Raw genomic sequence first — 19564 nt, 5'->3', positions numbered from 1 at the left:
TATTCATTTTTACAAATTTATTTTTATTTAATTGTTACATTATTGTCCTATAGACCGACATTGGGTCAATGTAGATTTTTCACACGCCAACAAATCAATGAAATTCATATTATGTTAGAAACTATAACATTTGTCTTTTACATTTGAATACACAAAATAAAATATTAATATTATGTTTATATATACTGTAACGCCCCAATGATCTTGTATCCATTTTTCTTAGTATTTTTTTTTTTTATTTTATTTTATTTATTTATTTATAATTAAATAATGGAACTTATATCATTAAGATTTGGATTTTCCTTTTTAAAGTATTAAGTAAACTCCAAATGAAATTATCTTGGTATTTAAGATTTTTATACGTATTTAAAAGTTGAGGGAAAGGAGGGATTTGTTGAGAAATTGGGTGAAATTTTAGAGAGAGAAGGGTGAAACTTGGAATTAATCAAAGAAGAGAAAAGAGGGAAATTATTTTATAAATAGGAAAAGAAAAGGAAAAGAAAAGGAAAAGAAAAGGAAAAGAAAAGAGAAGAGGGAGAGAAGAAAACCCTAGCCGCGCCGCCGCCGCCGCCGCGAGCCACCGCCGCCGCCGCCGCCGTCGCGAAACCCTAGCCGCCTACCCACGCCACACGCACAGCCGCGCCAGAATTCGTCCAAGCTTCCTCGCACGCCGAAGCCGAGTCGAAGCCGTCCATTCACGCGTCTGCAAGACGACTGGAAGCCGAAGCCACCCCTCGCGCCGCTTCGATCCGAGGCAGATCAGCCGAAACTCGTCGCCGAGATCCATCTCCACGTCGAAGCCGCGTCGCCAGCCGAACGCGTCTGCAAATCGGAGCCGCGAACGCGCCTACACCCGAGCCGCACCGAAGCCGCGAACGCGCCTGCCTCCAGCCGACGGACGAAACCGAACCCGGAACCACCACCCGCGCGTCCGAACCCGGAACCGCCCGCGCGCCCGAAACCGAAACCCGCGTCCGCGCCACACGTGCCCAGCTCTCCCCGCGTGCAGCCGCGCCGCGCCGTGCGTTCCGCGTAGCCGAGCCGCGCCCCCTCCCGGTAGCAAGCCGAGCCGCACGCGAAGTCCCTGTACCGAGCCGAGCCGCGCCTACGCCAAGCCGAGCCGGTCCTGTCTTCTTCCAGTCGAGCCGCCAAGCCTGTTTTGGCTCCTTCCACCTAAATTTTTGGTAATTTCCAAATTCCCTAGCCTGCCCAGTAATTAAATGAGTTAATTTGGAAATTTAATTAATTTAATTACTTTCCTCAAGAAGCAAATTGGACCAAATAGCTGCTGCAGCTTAGGACTTCCTCAGTAGGAACTCATCTAGCAACATCTCGAGGTAAGAGATTTCTACTACTAGCCCCATGTGAGAATTTGATGTTGCATGTTCCTTCAGTGACATACGATGATGGTTGGGCTTACGATGTATGATAATATTTTATCATGATCTGACGAATGACATGGCCATACTTTGGCATAATATTATAGTAATGAGAACCCTCGAACCATATGTGACTGTATGATAAGACTGATGGACTTATGATGTATGTGACTATATGATAAGACTGATGGACTTATGATGTATGTGACTGTATGATAAGACCGATGGACTTATGACGTAGGTGACTGTATAATGAGGACTATTAGTGACTGTTTGATGATAGCTGTAGTGGGGGATGAGATGGTGGTTATTTTCTGATGATAATTTGATGACGTATGCATATGTATGTTGGGATTGGGGTATCTGTTAACTTCTCCTATCTGAGTCGTACCTGCATGGGTGTCCTTCGGGATCACCACCTATTTAGGACTGTTAGGCTCGACGGGGCGCCAGTCCAGCATGACTATAGATATGACTCGAGCGACTCGACGGGGTCCTCGCATCCCGACGGTCCTAAGTGTCCCCTGGACACCGAAGACCAGAGTTATGTCCCTACGGGGCGCACGTTGCACGTGTTCGGGAGCGTGCCAGAGATTGGGTACTAGTTTCAGGACTCGATAGGAATGTTAACAGGCACCTAGTGGGACTAGTAGTGGGTCCCTTACTGAGTATTTTTATACTCATTCTCTTCATTTTATGTTTTCAGGTAGAGGACGAGGTAAGGGCAAGGGCAAACTGGCGAGCGACTCGAAGTGAGACCGTGAAGGGCCATAGGGACTACCGCTTCCGCTTATCTTTATTTCAGATTTTCGCACTTGAGTTCGAGTACTTTCATTATTTACCATCTTTATGTAGATAGGGCCCGCTTAGGGATTTTAAACTTAACTCGTATTTCTACATGTTACTTTAACTATCTTTCATAAATAAATTTGCTAGATTTCTTTGCATTTATTTACACCAGATTTTATGACTTAAACACTGATCCTAGATTTAGTAACCACTTCGATTCAGCATAAAGAGTCGGGTCGTTACAGTTGGTATCAGAGCGCAGTGTTTTAGGTCCTGTAGACTGACTTATGATGTAAGTCATTTTGTTTTGATTTTTACCTCACCCTATGGCTATACGGTCCTTCGTCACTCGCCAGGTATGCCTAAAGCTTTACAAATATTAAGATTATAATGTTGCCTGATTAGATTAGACTTAGAGAGAGAATATTGAGCTCTAGTGGTGAAAAATTTGTTGGTGAATTTTAGGAAGAATGCCGCCACGTAGAGGTGCACGCCGAGGAGGTGGCAGGGGAGGCAGAGGAGCCGGTCGTGGCCAACCGGCGGAGCAACCTGCCGCGCCGCCAGTCAACCCCGACGTACCAGTCAACCCTAATGCACCGGTCACTCAGGCGGATCTCGCCGCAATGGAGCAGCGTTACCAGGCCATGCTGCAAGCTGCTCTAGCGCCGTTCCTCGCTGCTCAGCAGAACCAGGCCGCCCCTGTTCAGGACCAGCCTGTAGTCCCTCCAGCCCCTGTTCAGGACCAGCCCGTCATCCCTCCAGCCCCGGTGGAAGCTCAGCCGGTGCCAGTACAACTGTCAGCTGAGGCCAAGCACTTGAGGGATTTTAGGAAGTACAACCCGAAGACTTTCGACGGATCCTTGGACAACCCCTTTAGAGCCCAGCTGTGGTTGACATCCATAGAGACGATCTTCAGGTACATGAAGTGCCCAGAAGACCAGAAGGTGCAGTGTGCAGCTTTCTGTTTGGAGGATAGGGGGACTGCCTGGTGGGAGACTGCTGAGAGGGCGCTGGGAGGAGATGCCAGCAGGATCACATGGGAGCAATTCAGGGAGAGCTTTTATGCTAAGTTCTTCTCTGCCAACGTGAAGCACGCCAAGCTCCAAGAGTTCCTAAACTTGGAGCAGGGCAAACTGAGCGTGGAACAGTATGATGCCGAGTTCGACCTGTTGTCCCGTTTTGCCCCTGATGTGGTAAGGGATGAGGCCGCCAGGACTGAGAGATTTGTTAATGGCCTCAGGTTAGACCTCCAGGGTTTTGTACGAGCTCTTCGACCAACCACTCATGCGGATGCTCTACGCATAGCACTGGATCTGAGCCTGCATGAGGGAGCTGGTCAATCTAAGGTTGTCGGCACAGGGTCAGCCTCGGGACAGAAGAGGAAGGCGGAGGCGCAGCCCGACGTAATACCACAGCGGACTCCGAGGTCAGGAGGTGTCTTCCAGAGACACCGTCGGGAACTGGCAGCAGCTGGGAGAACTTTGAGAGAGCTACCCACTTGTACTACCTGTGGGAAGGTCCATGGAGGACAATGTTTAGCTGGGAGTGGAGTCTGCTTCAGGTGCAGGCAGCCGGGGCACACCGCTGATGCGTGTCCTCGGAAACCCTTAGAGACGACGCCACGTCAGCCTTCTGCTCCCCAGCAAGGGAGAGTCTTTGCCACGAACCGGCAGGAGGCCGAGCGAGCTAGTACGGTGGTGACAGGTACGCTCCCAATCTTGGGGCATTACGCTTTGGTACTATTTGACTCGGGGTCATCGCATTCATTTATATCCTCTATTTTTGTCAAGCATGCGGGTTTAGAAGTAGAACCGTTGGGTAGTGCCTTGTCTGTCTCTACTCCTTCTGGAGAGGTCCTTTTGTCTAAGGAAAAAATAAGGGCATGTTGGGTAGAAATAGCAAACCATACCTTGAATGTAACTTTACTGGTGCTAGATATGCAAGATTTCGATGTAATTTTAGGCATGGATTGGTTGTCAACTAACCATGCAATCATAGACTGTTTTAATAAGGAAGTAGTCTTTAACCCTCCTTCCGGGGATAAGTTTAAGTTTAGAGGAGCAGGCATGGTAGGTATACCCAAGGTCATCTCGGCAATGAAGGCGAGTAAGCTACTTAGCCAGGGTACTTGGGGTATCTTGGCGAACGTAGTAGATATGGCAGAACCAGAAGTTTCCCTATCTTCCGAACCAGTAGTAAGGGAGTACCCTGACGTTTTCCCCGACGAACTCCCAGGACTTCCGCCTCCCAGGGAGGTAGACTTCGCCATTGAGTTAGAGCCCGGCACCGCCCCTATCTCTAGAGCTCCTTACAGAATGGCCCCAGCCGAATTAAAGGAGTTGAAAGTCCAGTTACAGGAGCTGTTGGACAAGGGCTTTATCCGGCCCAGTGTATCACCTTGGGGAGCCCCAGTGTTGTTCGTGAAGAAGAAGGATGGGTCGATGCGCCTTTGCATTGACTACCGAGAATTGAACAAGGTGACAGTTAAGAACCGCTACCCCTTACCCAGAATCGAGGACCTGTTCGACCAGTTACAGGGGGCCACCGTCTTTTCCAAGATCGACCTGCGATCAGGCTATCACCAGTTGAGGATTAGGGACGGTGATATTCCCAAGACGGCCTTTCGTTCGAGGTACGGACACTACGAATTCATAGTGATGTCCTTTGGTTTAACTAATGCCCCTGCAGTGTTCATGGATTTGATGAACAGGGTGTTTAAGGACTTTCTAGACCAATTCGTCATAGTCTTCATTGACGATATCTTGATCTATTCCAAGACTGAGGCCGAACACGAAGAGCACTTGCACCAAGTCTTGGAGACCCTTCGAGCTCATAAGCTATACGCCAAGTTCTCCAAGTGTGAGTTCTGGTTAAAGAAGGTGACATTTTTAGGGCACGTGGTTTCCAGTGAGGGAGTCTCGGTGGACCCAGCTAAGGTCGAAGCGGTGACCAACTGGCCTCGACCGTCTACAGTCAGTGAGATTCGCAGTTTTCTGGGTCTGGCGGGATACTACAGGAGGTTTGTAGAAGACTTCTCACGCATAGCCAGCCCATTGACCCAGTTGACCAGGAAGGGAACCCCTTTTGTCTGGAGCCCAGCATGTGAGAGTAGTTTCCAAGAGCTTAAGCAGAAGCTAGTGACGGCACCAGTCCTGACAGTGCCTGATGGGTCGGGAAGTTTTGTGATCTATAGTGATGCCTCTAAGAAAGGACTGGGAGGTGTCCTGATGCAGCAAGGTAAGGTAGTTGCGTATGCCTCACGCCAGTTGAAGAATCATGAGCGGAACTACCCTACCCACGACTTGGAGTTGGCAGCTGTAGTCTTTGCACTGAAGATATGGAGGCACTATCTGTACGGTGAGAAGATTCAGATTTACACCGACCACAAGAGCCTGAAGTATTTCTTCACTCAGAAGGAGTTGAACATGAGGCAGAGGAGGTGGCTCGAGTTGGTGAAGGACTACGACTGCGAGATCCTGTACCATCCAGGTAAAGCAAATGTAGTGGCTGACGCGCTGAGTAGGAAGGTTGCACATTCAGCAGCGCTAATCACGAAGCAGACCCCCTTACTCAGGGATTTGGAGAGAGCCGAGATTGCAGTCTCAGTAGGTGAGGTTGCCGCACAGTTGGCTCAGTTGACAGTTCAGCCAACCTTGAGGCAAAAGATCATTGCTGCTCAGCTGAGTGATCCTTACTTGGCAGAGAAACGTCGTATGGTAGAGACGGAGCAAGGTGAAGAGTTCTCTATATCCTCTGATGATGGCCTTATGTTTGAGGGACGCCTGTGTGTGCCGGAAGACAGCGCAGTTAAGACAGAGCTTTTGACTGAGGCTCACAGTTCCCCGTTTACCATGCACCCTGGGAGTACGAAGATGTACCAGGACTTAAGGAGTGTCTATTGGTGGAGGGGCATGAAGAGGGATGTAGCAGAGTTCGTCAGTAGGTGCTTGGTGTGCCAGCAGGTGAAGGCACCTAGGCAGCATCCAGCAGGGTTGTTGCAACCCCTGAGTGTGCCAGGGTGGAAGTGGGAGAGTGTGTCGATGGACTTTATCACGGGACTGCCCAAGACCTTGAAGGGCTACACGGTGATCTGGGTTGTGGTCGACAGACTCACGAAGACAGCCCACTTCGTGCCAGGGAAATCCACGTACACTGCCAGCAAGTGGGGGCAGTTATACATGACGGAAATAGTAAGACTGCACGGAGTACCAGTATCCATCGTTTCAGACAGGGATGCCCGTTTCACTTCGAAATTTTGGCAAGGGCTCCAACTTGCATTAGGTACGAGGCTGGACTTCAGCACGGCATTCCACCCTCAGACTGATGGTCAGACAGAGAGACTGAACCAGATTTTGGAGGATATGCTGCGGGCCTGTGTGCTAGAGTTTTCAGGAAGTTGGGACTCCCACCTGCATCTAATGGAGTTCGCCTATAATAACAGTTACCAGGCTACCATTGGTATGGCTCCGTTTGAGGCTCTGTATGGCAAGTGCTGTAGATCCCCTGTCTGCTGGGGCGAGGTTGGAGAGCAGAGGATGCTAGGCCCCGAGTTAGTGCAGACTACCAATGCAGCCATACAGAAGATCCGAGCTCGTATGCTGACCGCACAGAGCAGACAGAAGAGTTACGCTGATGTACGACGTAAGGACCTCGAGTTTGAAGTGGGAGATATGGTCTTTTTGAAGGTAGCACCGATGAAGGGCGTTCTGAGGTTCGAGAAGAAGGGGAAGTTGAGTCCACGTTTCGTGGGGCCATTTGAGATACTGGAACGGATTGGCCCTGTGGCTTATCGTTTGGCCTTGCCCCCATCCCTCTCAGCAGTGCATGACGTATTCCATGTCTCCATGTTGAGGAGGTATGTCGCAGACCCGACGCACATCGTGGACTTCGAGCCCCTACAGGTCAGTGAGAACTTGAGCTACGAGGAGCAGCCTGTCGAGATCTTGGCAAGAGAGGTCAAGAAGCTTCGTAGTCGAGATATTCCACTAGTCAAAGTCCTCTGGCAGAACCATGGAGTTGAAGAGGCCACGTGGGAGAGAGAAGAGGACATAAAGGCCCAGTACCCAGAAATGTTCGAGGATTAGAGCTTTCGAGGACGAAAGCTTTCTAAGGGGGGAAGTATGTAACGCCCCAATGATCTTGTATCCATTTTTCTTAGTATTTTTTTTTTTTTATTTTATTTTATTTATTTATTTATAATTAAATAATGGAACTTATATCATTAAGATTTGGATTTTCCTTTTTAAAGTATTAAGTAAACTCCAAATGAAATTATCTTGGTATTTAAGATTTTTATACGTATTTAAAAGTTGAGGGAAAGGAGGGATTTGTTGAGAAATTGGGTGAAATTTTAGAGAGAGAAGGGTGAAACTTGGAATTAATCAAAGAAGAGAAAAGAGGGAAATTATTTTATAAATAGGAAAAGAAAAGGAAAAGAAAAGGAAAAGAAAAGGAAAAGAAAAGAGAAGAGGGAGAGAAGAAAACCCTAGCCGCGCCGCCGCCGCCGCCGCGAGCCACCGCCGCCGCCGCCGCCGTCGCGAAACCCTAGCCGCCTACCCACGCCACACGCACAGCCGCGCCAGAATTCGTCCAAGCTTCCTCGCACGCCGAAGCCGAGTCGAAGCCGTCCATTCACGCGTCTGCAAGACGACTGGAAGCCGAAGCCACCCCTCGCGCCGCTTCGATCCGAGGCAGATCAGCCGAAACTCGTCGTCGAGATCCATCTCCACGTCGAAGCCGCGTCGCCAGCCGAACGCGTCTGCAAATCGGAGCCGCGAACGCGCCTACACCCGAGCCGCACCGAAGCCGCGAACGCGCCTGCCTCCAGCCGACGGACGAAACCGAACCCGGAACCACCACCCGCGCGTCCGAACCCGGAACCGCCCGCGCGCCCGAAACCGAAACCCGCGTCCGCGCCACACGTGCCCAGCTCTCCCCGCGTGCAGCCGCGCCGCGCCGTGCGTTCCGCGTAGCCGAGCCGCGCCCCCTCCCGGTAGCAAGCCGAGCCGCACGCGAAGTCCCTGTACCGAGCCGAGCCGCGCCTACGCCAAGCCGAGCCGGTCCTGTCTTCTTCCAGTCGAGCCGCCAAGCCTGTTTTGGCTCCTTCCACCTAAATTTTTGGTAATTTCCAAATTCCCTAGCCTGCCCAGTAATTAAATGAGTTAATTTGGAAATTTAATTAATTTAATTACTTTCCTCAAGAAGCAAATTGGACCAAATAGCTGCTGCAGCTTAGGACTTCCTCAGTAGGAACTCATCTAGCAACATCTCGAGGTAAGAGATTTCTACTACTAGCCCCATGTGAGAATTTGATGTTGCATGTTCCTTCAGTGACATACGATGATGGTTGGGCTTACGATGTATGATAATATTTTATCATGATCTGACGAATGACATGGCCATACTTTGGCATAATATTATAGTAATGAGAACCCTCGAACCATATGTGACTGTATGATAAGACTGATGGACTTATGATGTATGTGACTATATGATAAGACTGATGGACTTATGATGTATGTGACTGTATGATAAGACCGATGGACTTATGACGTAGGTGACTGTATAATGAGGACTATTAGTGACTGTTTGATGATAGCTGTAGTGGGGGATGAGATGGTGGTTATTTTCTGATGATAATTTGATGACGTATGCATATGTATGTTGGGATTGGGGTATCTGTTAACTTCTCCTATCTGAGTCGTACCTGCATGGGTGTCCTTCGGGATCACCACCTATTTAGGACTGTTAGGCTCGACGGGGCGCCAGTCCAGCATGACTATAGATATGACTCGAGCGACTCGACGGGGTCCTCGCATCCCGACGGTCCTAAGTGTCCCCTGGACACCGAAGACCAGAGTTATGTCCCTACGGGGCGCACGTTGCACGTGTTCGGGAGCGTGCCAGAGATTGGGTACTAGTTTCAGGACTCGATAGGAATGTTAACAGGCACCTAGTGGGACTAGTAGTGGGTCCCTTACTGAGTATTTTTATACTCATTCTCTTCATTTTATGTTTTCAGGTAGAGGACGAGGTAAGGGCAAGGGCAAACTGGCGAGCGACTCGAAGTGAGACCGTGAAGGGCCATAGGGACTACCGCTTCCGCTTATCTTTATTTCAGATTTTCGCACTTGAGTTCGAGTACTTTCATTATTTACCATCTTTATGTAGATAGGGCCCGCTTAGGGATTTTAAACTTAACTCGTATTTCTACATGTTACTTTAACTATCTTTCATAAATAAATTTGCTAGATTTCTTTGCATTTATTTACACCAGATTTTATGACTTAAACACTGATCCTAGATTTAGTAACCACTTCGATTCAGCATAAAGAGTCGGGTCGTTACATATACAATTCTACAATAGTACATGAAAAAAGATTCTAATACAAGAATTAAATAATTAAAAATCCTAAATGCCTTCTCAGTCTTCAATTTTCAACGGTCGCTTGACCATTTCTACACAATCGCTTAGCTTTCAACCAAAGTTGTATTCTGTCCTCCACTTCAAAGTTGCTTTCAACATTTTAGTTGCCTTCTTCACATTCCAGTTTCTTGCTCTTAGATATCTCAAAACGGATGGATCCGAACAGTAAATTGATGATTTGCCCGACAAGGGTCCTAAAAGCCTTCGCACCTCACATATCTGTAAAGGATGAAATAAAGGAAAACTGTAAGAGTCAAGCAACTAAAAAATGGCAGCATTTCAACCTTCTTCGTCTCTAGATTAGCAGCAATTAACAGTTGCACTGGTATGAAGAGGCTAAAAGAGGCTGTAACTGTCAGAAATACCTTCATATGCTGTTCTTCTGATAATATAACTTTCTCACAACCCTTTGAAGGAGGTACCTCTAAATTTAAAGACATGGTTTTTGAATTATGCACCTGGCCAAAAAACAAATTTCAGATTTAAGCAATCTCCAGAATTCCAAGACTCAATACCAGTTTGTACCACATTTTTTAATTCAAACTACCCAACAAAGAGAGCATGTATGTTGTATCTCAATAACACTTATCAATATGGCAAAAGATGATGCATGAACCGAAAATAACAAAAGAAGCATCTAAGAGGCACGCACAAGAAGGGAGATCACTACTCACCCACAAACTATAAAGCTTGAGAGATCTGATGAAAGGATTTAGAACACTTTTGATTTCTAGTTTTTTAAGCTTCAATATAAAAAATGTTAACTATCACAATTTAAACAGTTCTTGCAACTTATTATCATGATCAAGATTATAAATCATAAGGACTCAAAAACTTTCAACTACTGATATCCAATATTGCACTAAACAGTTGGAAAATTCATCAATTCCAACTTTTCTTAGAAAATTAAACTTAGATATTGACAAAGTGCCACCTCTTATGCTCCCATTCAACTGACTAATAATGCCTTCACTATCCACAACATGAAGAGGTTTTCTTTCAGTCGTTAAAAGGAGAAGTGGGTGCCCTATGTTGTCTGGTTTCCAACATCAACCTCAAAATGACATAGTTAAGTCTCCATTCTCAGTACAGGGGATGGAAAGCTAAACCATATATGAAAAAAAAAAGAAAAAAAAAAAAGAAAAGCAATCTTCCTTCAGATATTTGATCTAGCATCCAAAAATGACGAAGGAAACTTCAGAAAATTAGAGATACAAACCCATACAACCTCATAAAGCTAGGCAAAGGTATGATAAATCAAAGTTCAACAATTCAAGCAAAAAAAATTTACCAAATCAGTGAAAGGACAGAAAACAAATCCAAAATATTTGGTTCTAAAAATCCAAAATATTATTTTCATCCAAACTCTGTGGTCCCCATTCTCTATTCTTATCTTTCCTGCCCTTTCCTTTCCTTTCCTTTCCTTTCCTTTCCTAAATTAATCGCATCCCCCATCCTCATCCCCTTCTCCTTCTCCTTCTCCTTCTCCTTCTCCTTCTCCTTCCCCTAAATCATTTCTTTTCTTCACCAAATTACTTCTCTTTTCTAATCTTAATTATTTCATTACAACTACACCCTCCTACAAGATTTTGCAATATCCACCTTCTTTTTTTTTCTTTTCTTTTCTTTTCTTTATATATATATATTTTTAAAAAAGACTATACCAATTAATATGATGATATAAGAAAGGGCATAGCAACAAATGAAAGGGGACTTTTCGGTGGAAAATAAAATATTAATTCCAAGTAGAAGATTACAAAAAAAAGTTAGAAAAAGAGCATGGAAATGGATTGATTAAGTTAATTAATAAAGGATTAAGGAGTGAATGAGTTTGTTTGTTTGATTGATGATGTAATTAAGGTTTTTGGTATTAAGAGGGAAACGGCGGATGGGGCCATTGGGGAGGGGATTTGGTAAAGGGTCACAATCAAACGGCACGCCACCAACAATACGATATGATCAATGCTTTCCCTTTACAATTTACATTATATTTTCTCTCATTTTCATCCCCCCACCCCTCCATTCCTCTTATTAATTGCTCCAAATCTATATCTATCTAATGCTCTCTCTCCCTCATTCTCAATACCCACGCTCCTCCTCCAGCAAATACTTAAAACACATAACAAACGCTTTAACCCATGACATTTAAGCCATGGCATTGTCCGATGTGCACTCAAAATCAAATAACAACAAAAACTTCTATTTTAGTTGCTCTAATAATTAACAAACATCAAAGAACATTGATGGTATGGGATCCAACCCAACAAATCTTTTTAAAATAAACCCCTAATATAAAGCTTTCCCTAATAAGATGACTTTTTCTTTCCCTACACTGCTTGACTAAAACAAAATATGAAAGGATGATGAAGATATCCCAAGATTGCACTTGTTTGAAAAAATCCAAAAAAAAAAAAAACAAACCCAGTTCGTTCTATGAAGCCAACAAAAGAAAAAAAAACAAGAAAACGAAGAGAATTCTAAGCTAAAGACAGCAAAAACCCATTTCAAAGAAATTTACCTGATTGAAGGAGATGACATCCGACCGGAATCGGGTACGCTCGCCTTTATCACAGTTAATGGAAGTAGGAACATTAGGGACGACAACGCCAGCCGGAAGTACAAGGTCTCTACTTCGAATGAAGTATCAGCTTAGACCCCGATGGACCCGGCTTGCAAGAAGACAATCGCAAATCGTTACAGAGATCGTAGCCGAAGCCGATAACTGAAACCGCTTTCTCGACGGCTGATTGAGGATTGAACCGGTTGATGTTGAAAGACATTTCTCAACGACGGACAAACACCAAAATTTCGTCGAATTGGATGGAATACCTTTAGGGTTTTGATGGAAAGGGGAAAAGGTTTAGGGTTTTGATGGAAAGGGGAAAAGGCGACGACTAAAGAGGAAAAAGAAGAGAGGAGGAGAATTTATATAGAGAGAGGAAACTTGATTTTTTACCAAATTAAAAAAAATAAAAAAGAAATTACAAAGGGGCTTTAATGTCGGTTTTCAAAAGGGGGTCGTTTAATGTCGGTTTTAAACCGACATTAAAGCTCCTTCTTTAATGTCGGTTTAAAACCGACATTAAACATCCGCTTTTTGAAAACCGACATTAAAGCCCATTTTTCATTTTTTCCACCCGACATTAAAGGCCAGATTTGTTGTAGTGGGTGTGTGTGCGACTCGGGTGCAACTTGCGGGTGGAGCTTACGAACGTGTGGGTCGGCACTTGGGGAATGCGACTGAGGATGGCTCAGTTGAAGGACGCGTGGGTCGGGTCGATGGCTTGGTCTGACGTTCGACGATGATGGCAGCTGACGGTTCGTCGACGGTCACTGTTCGACAGAACAATGTAGTAGAAGACAACCAGCTACGATGGCTGACGATCGACTGACGAAGAAGTGCGGAAGATGACCGGCTACGACGGTTGACAACAGAGGAAACAAAACAAAAATAGGGACGACGACGAATGGACGAAGATGGCAGACGACAGACTGACGCGGCAGCTTGCGTGGCTCTGCTGCTATTCCATAATGGTCGGCGACGTGTGAGACGAAACGCAGAGGAGAGTGCGACCGAGAGGCTGGCTGTCGGCTCGGTGCTTCTTGCGATGATCGACGAACAGACTGGACAACGATGAGACGAAACGCGACAGTGGCGGCTAGGGTTTCCTTTGTGAGAGTAAGGTTCAAATGAAGAAGATGATGAATAGTGCCACATTTTCCAACGAGCCTATTTAATGAAATAATAATATAATAATTATTATTTTCCTTTTCCTTTTTCTTCTTTCCCCAATCTATTCCAAATAAACAACTTCTTCTCTCTCTTCATTTAAACCCAACTAAATCTCTTTTAAAACTTAAATAATTTCTCTCTCTAATCACATCACCTTTTTTTTTTCTAAAAAAAAATATAACCCAATCTCTAATAATTATATTATTTTCATAATACAATTTAACTTTAAATTCTAATAATTATATACTCCTATATATAATTATCCAAAATTCTCTCAAATACAAATCTCCCAACACAAATCTCTTAAAACAACCAATTCAAACATAAATTTCAAAATTCAATTAATTAAATAGTTTCCAAAAGTATCTAATTAATTCTAATTTTTATAGATCAAAGATTTCCACAATTAAATCATATAACACCCAAAAATAATTTTCAACAATTGCCAAAATTTAACTTAGAATAATTACTTACTTTGGGGCATTACAGAGGCATTAGGTGTTTAAAGAATTTGTAGGCATTAGAGTTTATCGCGAAATGGAGTCAGGCGAGAAAAATGTTTAATCTTAATTAGACAAGGATCTATGTGTAAGGTTAAAAGCTAAGCATGGTCAAGTGAAATATTAAGTTTACACGTGTAACTCCTTAAGCAAGAGCTGGCAACCCTTTAGGAGCTTAAGGATGACTAATCCAACTTAGGATTAGTATGAATAGATCAAGAAGAAGACAAAATGTTAAGAGTGTTACTTTATGATTTTGTAAAGAAAAGTTAAGAGTTAAATTGTTGTTAGGCGAGGAGAAGAAGTGTTCAGTACAAGGCATTTTGAAGAAAGGTTTTAAGCAGTGAATGACTTTCTAAAGTGTTTGCATATTTTAAAGCTTTCTCTTATGTTTCTTGTTGATTTGTAATGATGTTCTCTACAATAATGTTTATAAAGTGTTATCGAATGGAAGCTTGTGTTATATTTAAAGTAAGTTTTATGTGCTTCATATGAATGAGAAATTGTTTTCAAACCATTAATCTTATCCCTATTAATGAGCTAACTAAGGAGTAAAGACAACCATGTAGACAAGGACTGCACGACGGAATGAAGCTGACAAATGCATAAAAGAAGTGTATTCTCTTATAAATTAATTTTGAATCATATCCAAAATTAAATTTATATAATAAAGTTTAATTAAAATATAAATTTTGTATTATAATGTATCAACATACATTATATTAATTCCCAAAGTAAATTTGTATATTTCAAATTACAATCATTATATATTAACCTCATCATCTTTACGAGCTAGAAAGGATACCTAATGAATCTACAAATCAAAAGCTACAACAATATGAGATTAATTAGCTAAACTCATAAATCACATTAATCAAATATTACTATGTGTACACTTCACTAAAGACTCATAGCTGAGTTCTTCTCACTATAGATATATTTTTGTATCAACGGATATAGACCAATAACAGTAAGTTAGTCCTCTACAAGTTTCCATAACACTAGTTGGGTTAAATTACCATTTTACCTCTGAGTTTCTTTTAGTCCTTAAATACTAATGTTTATTTAATGAACATTTTTTATGGTCTAGCCAATAAATAGAGACTCTATTGTGTTATAGAGAGGGTAAGGCTCTTTGTTCAAGTCTTGGAGACACAAATTAAGAGAACACTCTTCTACTTACCTTAAAGTCAAGAAGGAGTGGGCAACATGAGCTTAGCTTAACTGGAATCTATATGTTTTCGAGGACAAGAGGTCCTGAGTTTAAATCCCCCCATCCCAAGTTGTACTTTTAAAGATCTTTAAAAAAAAATTCGGGAAGGAGTGAATTCTGTCTTGTGTGATTATGTTCTCAGATTTCCACTTAATTTTGTCCCAAAAATGATAGCCATATCGAGTTAGCAATCTGACCACTCCCACCCGTACAAATCAAAGGACGATCCCTTGCGAACAAGAGTTCATAATACACTCAGAATTAAGACTAAGCTACCTAGGTCATCCTAATGAAATAAATACATGAGTAGTTAAAGAAGTTACATCTCGTGGTTACTATTTTGTGGTTCAACAAATTCATTGAATTGGATACCCTCACTCGCATGCACCTACATGAATATGTTGGGTCATTATTTTTGTATCAAATACAAAATAAGTCATATTCTTAGTGTTACCGAGATAAGGTGTCCAGTACCCTTGATTATCTCTAACTATATATCTTTTAAGCTGGATCTCAAACATTGATATTTGTATGTCTCTATATCCAGTTCAAGACTCGTCAAAACAGCTTAGAATGCTAGTTTATTGAATTTAGGTTAGTAAGACAAAACTTAATAATCAATAACACTTTATTAAATTTACAATAATAATTAACACTACTTTATTAATAGCGATAAATTAATTATATTTACTATCTACGAGTTTTAGGACATAAAATGTAGCATATTGTATGTTCAATTAATATGTTAAATAAGTTGTTTCAAAGTATGGGATTTATTTGTGTTTGCTATATATGTTGGGATTCGTAAAGGAAACACAATTAATTTGAGTAGTAAATTATAGGTTATAGTTGTAGTTATGGTCGACTTCTAGCATTCTAGGGTCATCAATATTGAAAGATAATTAGAAGGAACGAAAATGTGTTAGGTTAGATTTGACATGTTTAATCTAACGTCCTAGTCAATACAAGAACTTTAATGAGATTAACTAAGTAAGTAGGCTTGAGCGACAACTACTTAGTTACCTTATGAATCAACATCCATATTTATTTTCTAGCTATAAGGAGTTTGTCCAACATTATTGGAGAATCGATTAGTCGAGATAATTAGATAACTCTTTAACTCGATTCACATGATATATCAAAAGAATTGATCGATAAATAACCTAATTAATAATCTCTTAATTGGCGAAGATAATCTTGTGTGTGACACTTTCTCTCTCTTAATCTTACATTTCTATAATTTAAATCCATGCATTTAGTTTTCTTGTCAAACCAAAACTAAAGCTTGGAAGAAAGCTTGTATCTTCAAAGAAGCTTCAATCTCCGAGGGTGTTCTTGAAGTTTGAGTCTTGGAAGAAAGTTTGTATCTTCAAATGAGCTTCAATTTTCGAGGGTGGTCGACTTCAGAAGTTGAGGAATCTTCTATCTCTTAGGATAATTCTCTCTAGACCTTCTGGAGTCAAAACTTTTCCATCGCTGGAAGCTTACGCTTGATTTGAGAAAGTGAAGCACGTGATGCTCTTGAAGTTGAAGTCTTGGAAGAAAGCTTGTATCTTCAAAGGAGCTTCAATCTTCGAGCGACTTCAGGAGTTAGGGAGTCTTCTAGTTCTTGGGAGAATTCTCTCTAGACCTTCTGGAGTCAAAAATTTTCCTCCCACAAATGAGGAGAACTCCTCTATTTATAGAGTTCCCTGGTGGGCTTTTATGGACTTGTACTTAGTCTGGTCCATGGACCATATCCATGGGCTCAATCATATGAATTTGAGTCATATTTAATTTTGGACTAAACTAAGCTTATTTTTTGGCTCAATTGAATTTTAGCTCAAGTAAATAATATTTAATTGAACTCAAATAATTAATTTGATCCAATTGTCATGACATTATTAGAATTGTCAAATTTGTCTTTAAATTTAATTTGTGACACATGTCAATTTTTAGTTAATCCAAATATAATTATTTTAGTAAATGACGAGACAATTTATAATTGGTTCCAAAATTTCTTATTCAACAATAACAACTATAATAACTCAATCATTAACAGAGTGTTTCATATTTTCTGACCCTCTTTAAAGTTAATAAAGATATTATTTTATTTTTCCAAATGTCAGTAGACATATTTACTTAACTGTCGCAATGTTTTATCATTTGCAATATTTATGTATATAAATATGTTTATCATATTGATCAAGTGTATGAGGTGCATCAAGTATAGATTGGGTGTATATCAAATGTATAAGTATATATCAAATGTATTAAGTATACCAAATATCTATCAAATATATCACTTGGGTTGAATTTGTTATTTTCTCTTTATCATATTTGCAAAATGAGAAAAGTGTGTGACAAACTTACAAATCCCTAAAATGAAATTGTCACCCATTATAATTTTTGTAGATATAAATATAATTTAGGGTTCTTTTCAAAAGTAACAAAATGAACTAAATTATTTAAAACTATAATAAAATTTTACTCTATGATGATAGACACCGATAAACAATGATAGGTATCTATCGTTGTCTATCATCAAACCGTTTATATTTTTATATGTTTATAAATATTTTTAACGGTTTTACACATTTACCCCATATTACGGGGAAATTTAATTTATGGTTAAGTAATATAAATAGGTTTGTTGGTCAACTTAAGTAGGATTCCACATGAGCAAAAACTTTTGTTGTGAACCCTTTTAATTCTTTTGCATTTTTTTTTTTTGAAAAGCTTTTGTCATTAATTTTCCCTTCCCCTAAATCTCAAGAGACACCACAATTAGGCATGTTCCCTTGAAAATCTTTAATTTATACCTTTTTTGTTGACTTATCTCACCAAAAGTATCACATTATTCTTTTTCTCAAAAGATTATTGGGATTTTAGAGTAGCTTTGAATTTATATACCTATAAAAGAGAAGTTACATTAATTAAACTTTATCAATTAAACTATTCCTTTAACAATTGTAGGCATATATAGACACACATATAAACATAAATATAGGGGTGTTTTCTACCACACCTAATTATACTTTGTTTATTAGATTATTTTTTTAGAGCATATGTTGTGTAACTAAGAGTAAGAAAAGGACATTAATATGGATAAAATTAATGAAAGAATAAGTATAATTTGAGTCATTAGATTAAGATAAGGATATACAATAAAAAATTTTGCACATTCTCGAATTTGAATTGTTTAATATATTTTTTTTGTCAGATGATATGCAATACAATGACACACCAACCACTCAAAAAGAAAAAAAGAGAAAAAGAAAAAAGAAAAGTTAGGATGAAAATTAAATGATCAAATATAAATTAAATGGTAATCCAAAGACCCAACCATAATGAAAATTCACTTAGAAGATAAGATAATAATTTAAAAGAATAGTATTTCTACTTTTTGTTTTGTTTTTTTTTTAAAAAAAAATTGTGGGTTAACACAAACTTTTAACCCGAGGTTATGGAAAGAAATACATGTCGATCATTATGTATATGAACCAAATTCGCTAAACCTTAAACTTTGAATCTTCCATTCTAAATCTTATTCATAGAAAATAATTCACTTTAAAAATTCTCTTTTTTTTTTTTACTGAATTTATTTAGATGTTTAATTTACAATACCTTGAATTTTATTATAATATCAAATAATTATACTTAAATCTATAATCTTAAATAAACTCGTTAAAATGCACATAACTTCATAGACAAAAATGTTATTAGATATTGACTTTAAAGTGATGTTAAAGTCTATCTTTGATTATGTTGAAATTTTGATTATGATATTTGATTTCAACATCGCTGAAATCAAAAGGTTAATACTTTTAGGTAATAGAACATTAAACATTTAGTTTGTATAAAATTTTGGAATAAAATAAAATGATGTAAGTGTTGACCAATAAGAAAAAAGAAAAATGAATTAAGGGTAAGTTAAAAGGCGGCAGTCCAAGAAGGAATCTAAGTTGAAAATGGTGGAATTTCTCAAAAGATGAGTTAAATAAAAGCATCCACTTTCTTGGGTCTCCATTTTGTGTCTTATAGTGGGCAAAAAAAGCACTTTTGCTTCTCAAAGATTGAGCTCTCTTTCACTTTTACAAAGAAACGCTTATTTGAAGTTCCAAATTATGTCACTCTTTTTTTCATCAAATCATTAATTTTTCACCAAAAAGATTGTTTTTTTTTTCTTTAACCCTTTTTTAATTTCTTAACCCTTCTTTGGGTATTTGTAAGAATCATTTCTTAATTATGAGTACAATAATGCTTACTTCTTATTGTAATATATCAAGAAAAATAAGGGATTATTTTAACAAAGAATGCAAAAAGGAAGAGAAAATTAAAAAAAAAAAAAATTAAGAAGAAGAAATTCTTAAATGTATTTTAGTCCTCATATATACTCAATTTCATTTGATTTTAGTTCTTTTATAGATTACACTATTGAAATCTCAAATGTATGGATATATCAATATTAACAAATATTTCTATAAGAAAAAAGTTTATAAAAAAAAATTAGAATAGTAATTGAGTTGTTTTTTTTTTATTCAC

At 40.2% G+C, this 19564-nt stretch overlaps 1 protein-coding gene and 2 long non-coding RNA genes across 3 annotated transcripts; 2 read left to right on the top strand and 1 right to left on the bottom strand.

Moving 5' to 3' along the window:
• The first annotated feature begins 324 nt into the window (after positions 1-324).
• On the top strand, positions 325-4152 carry LOC127144140 (uncharacterized). Its single transcript, XM_051079702.1, has 4 exons — positions 325-1184; positions 1269-1337; positions 2086-3237; positions 4131-4152. The coding sequence occupies exons 3-4, from the start codon at positions 2639-2641 to the stop codon at positions 4150-4152; spliced, it is 621 nt and encodes a 206-aa protein (XP_050935659.1). The 5' UTR covers positions 325-1184; positions 1269-1337; positions 2086-2638.
• Positions 4153-7887: 3735 nt separating this feature from the next.
• LOC127144204 (uncharacterized) lies at positions 7888-9500 on the top strand. The gene is made up of 2 exons (XR_007815771.1): positions 7888-8441; positions 9190-9500. It is a non-coding gene; the product is annotated as an uncharacterized LOC127144204 (long non-coding RNA).
• Positions 9501-9521: 21 nt separating this feature from the next.
• On the bottom strand, positions 9522-12561 carry LOC127144203 (uncharacterized). The gene is made up of 2 exons (XR_007815770.1): positions 12113-12561; positions 9522-9813 (listed from the first exon to the last, which is right to left on the bottom strand). It is a non-coding gene; the product is annotated as an uncharacterized LOC127144203 (long non-coding RNA).
• Between the last annotated feature and the right edge of the window lie 7003 nt (positions 12562-19564).

The sequence above is a fragment of the Cucumis melo genome, chromosome 12 (genome assembly GCF_025177605.1).
Source record: "Cucumis melo cultivar AY chromosome 12, USDA_Cmelo_AY_1.0, whole genome shotgun sequence".
NCBI classification, from domain to species: Eukaryota; Viridiplantae; Streptophyta; class Magnoliopsida; order Cucurbitales; family Cucurbitaceae; genus Cucumis; species Cucumis melo.
This window is presented reverse-complemented; position numbering and strand designations above follow the sequence as displayed.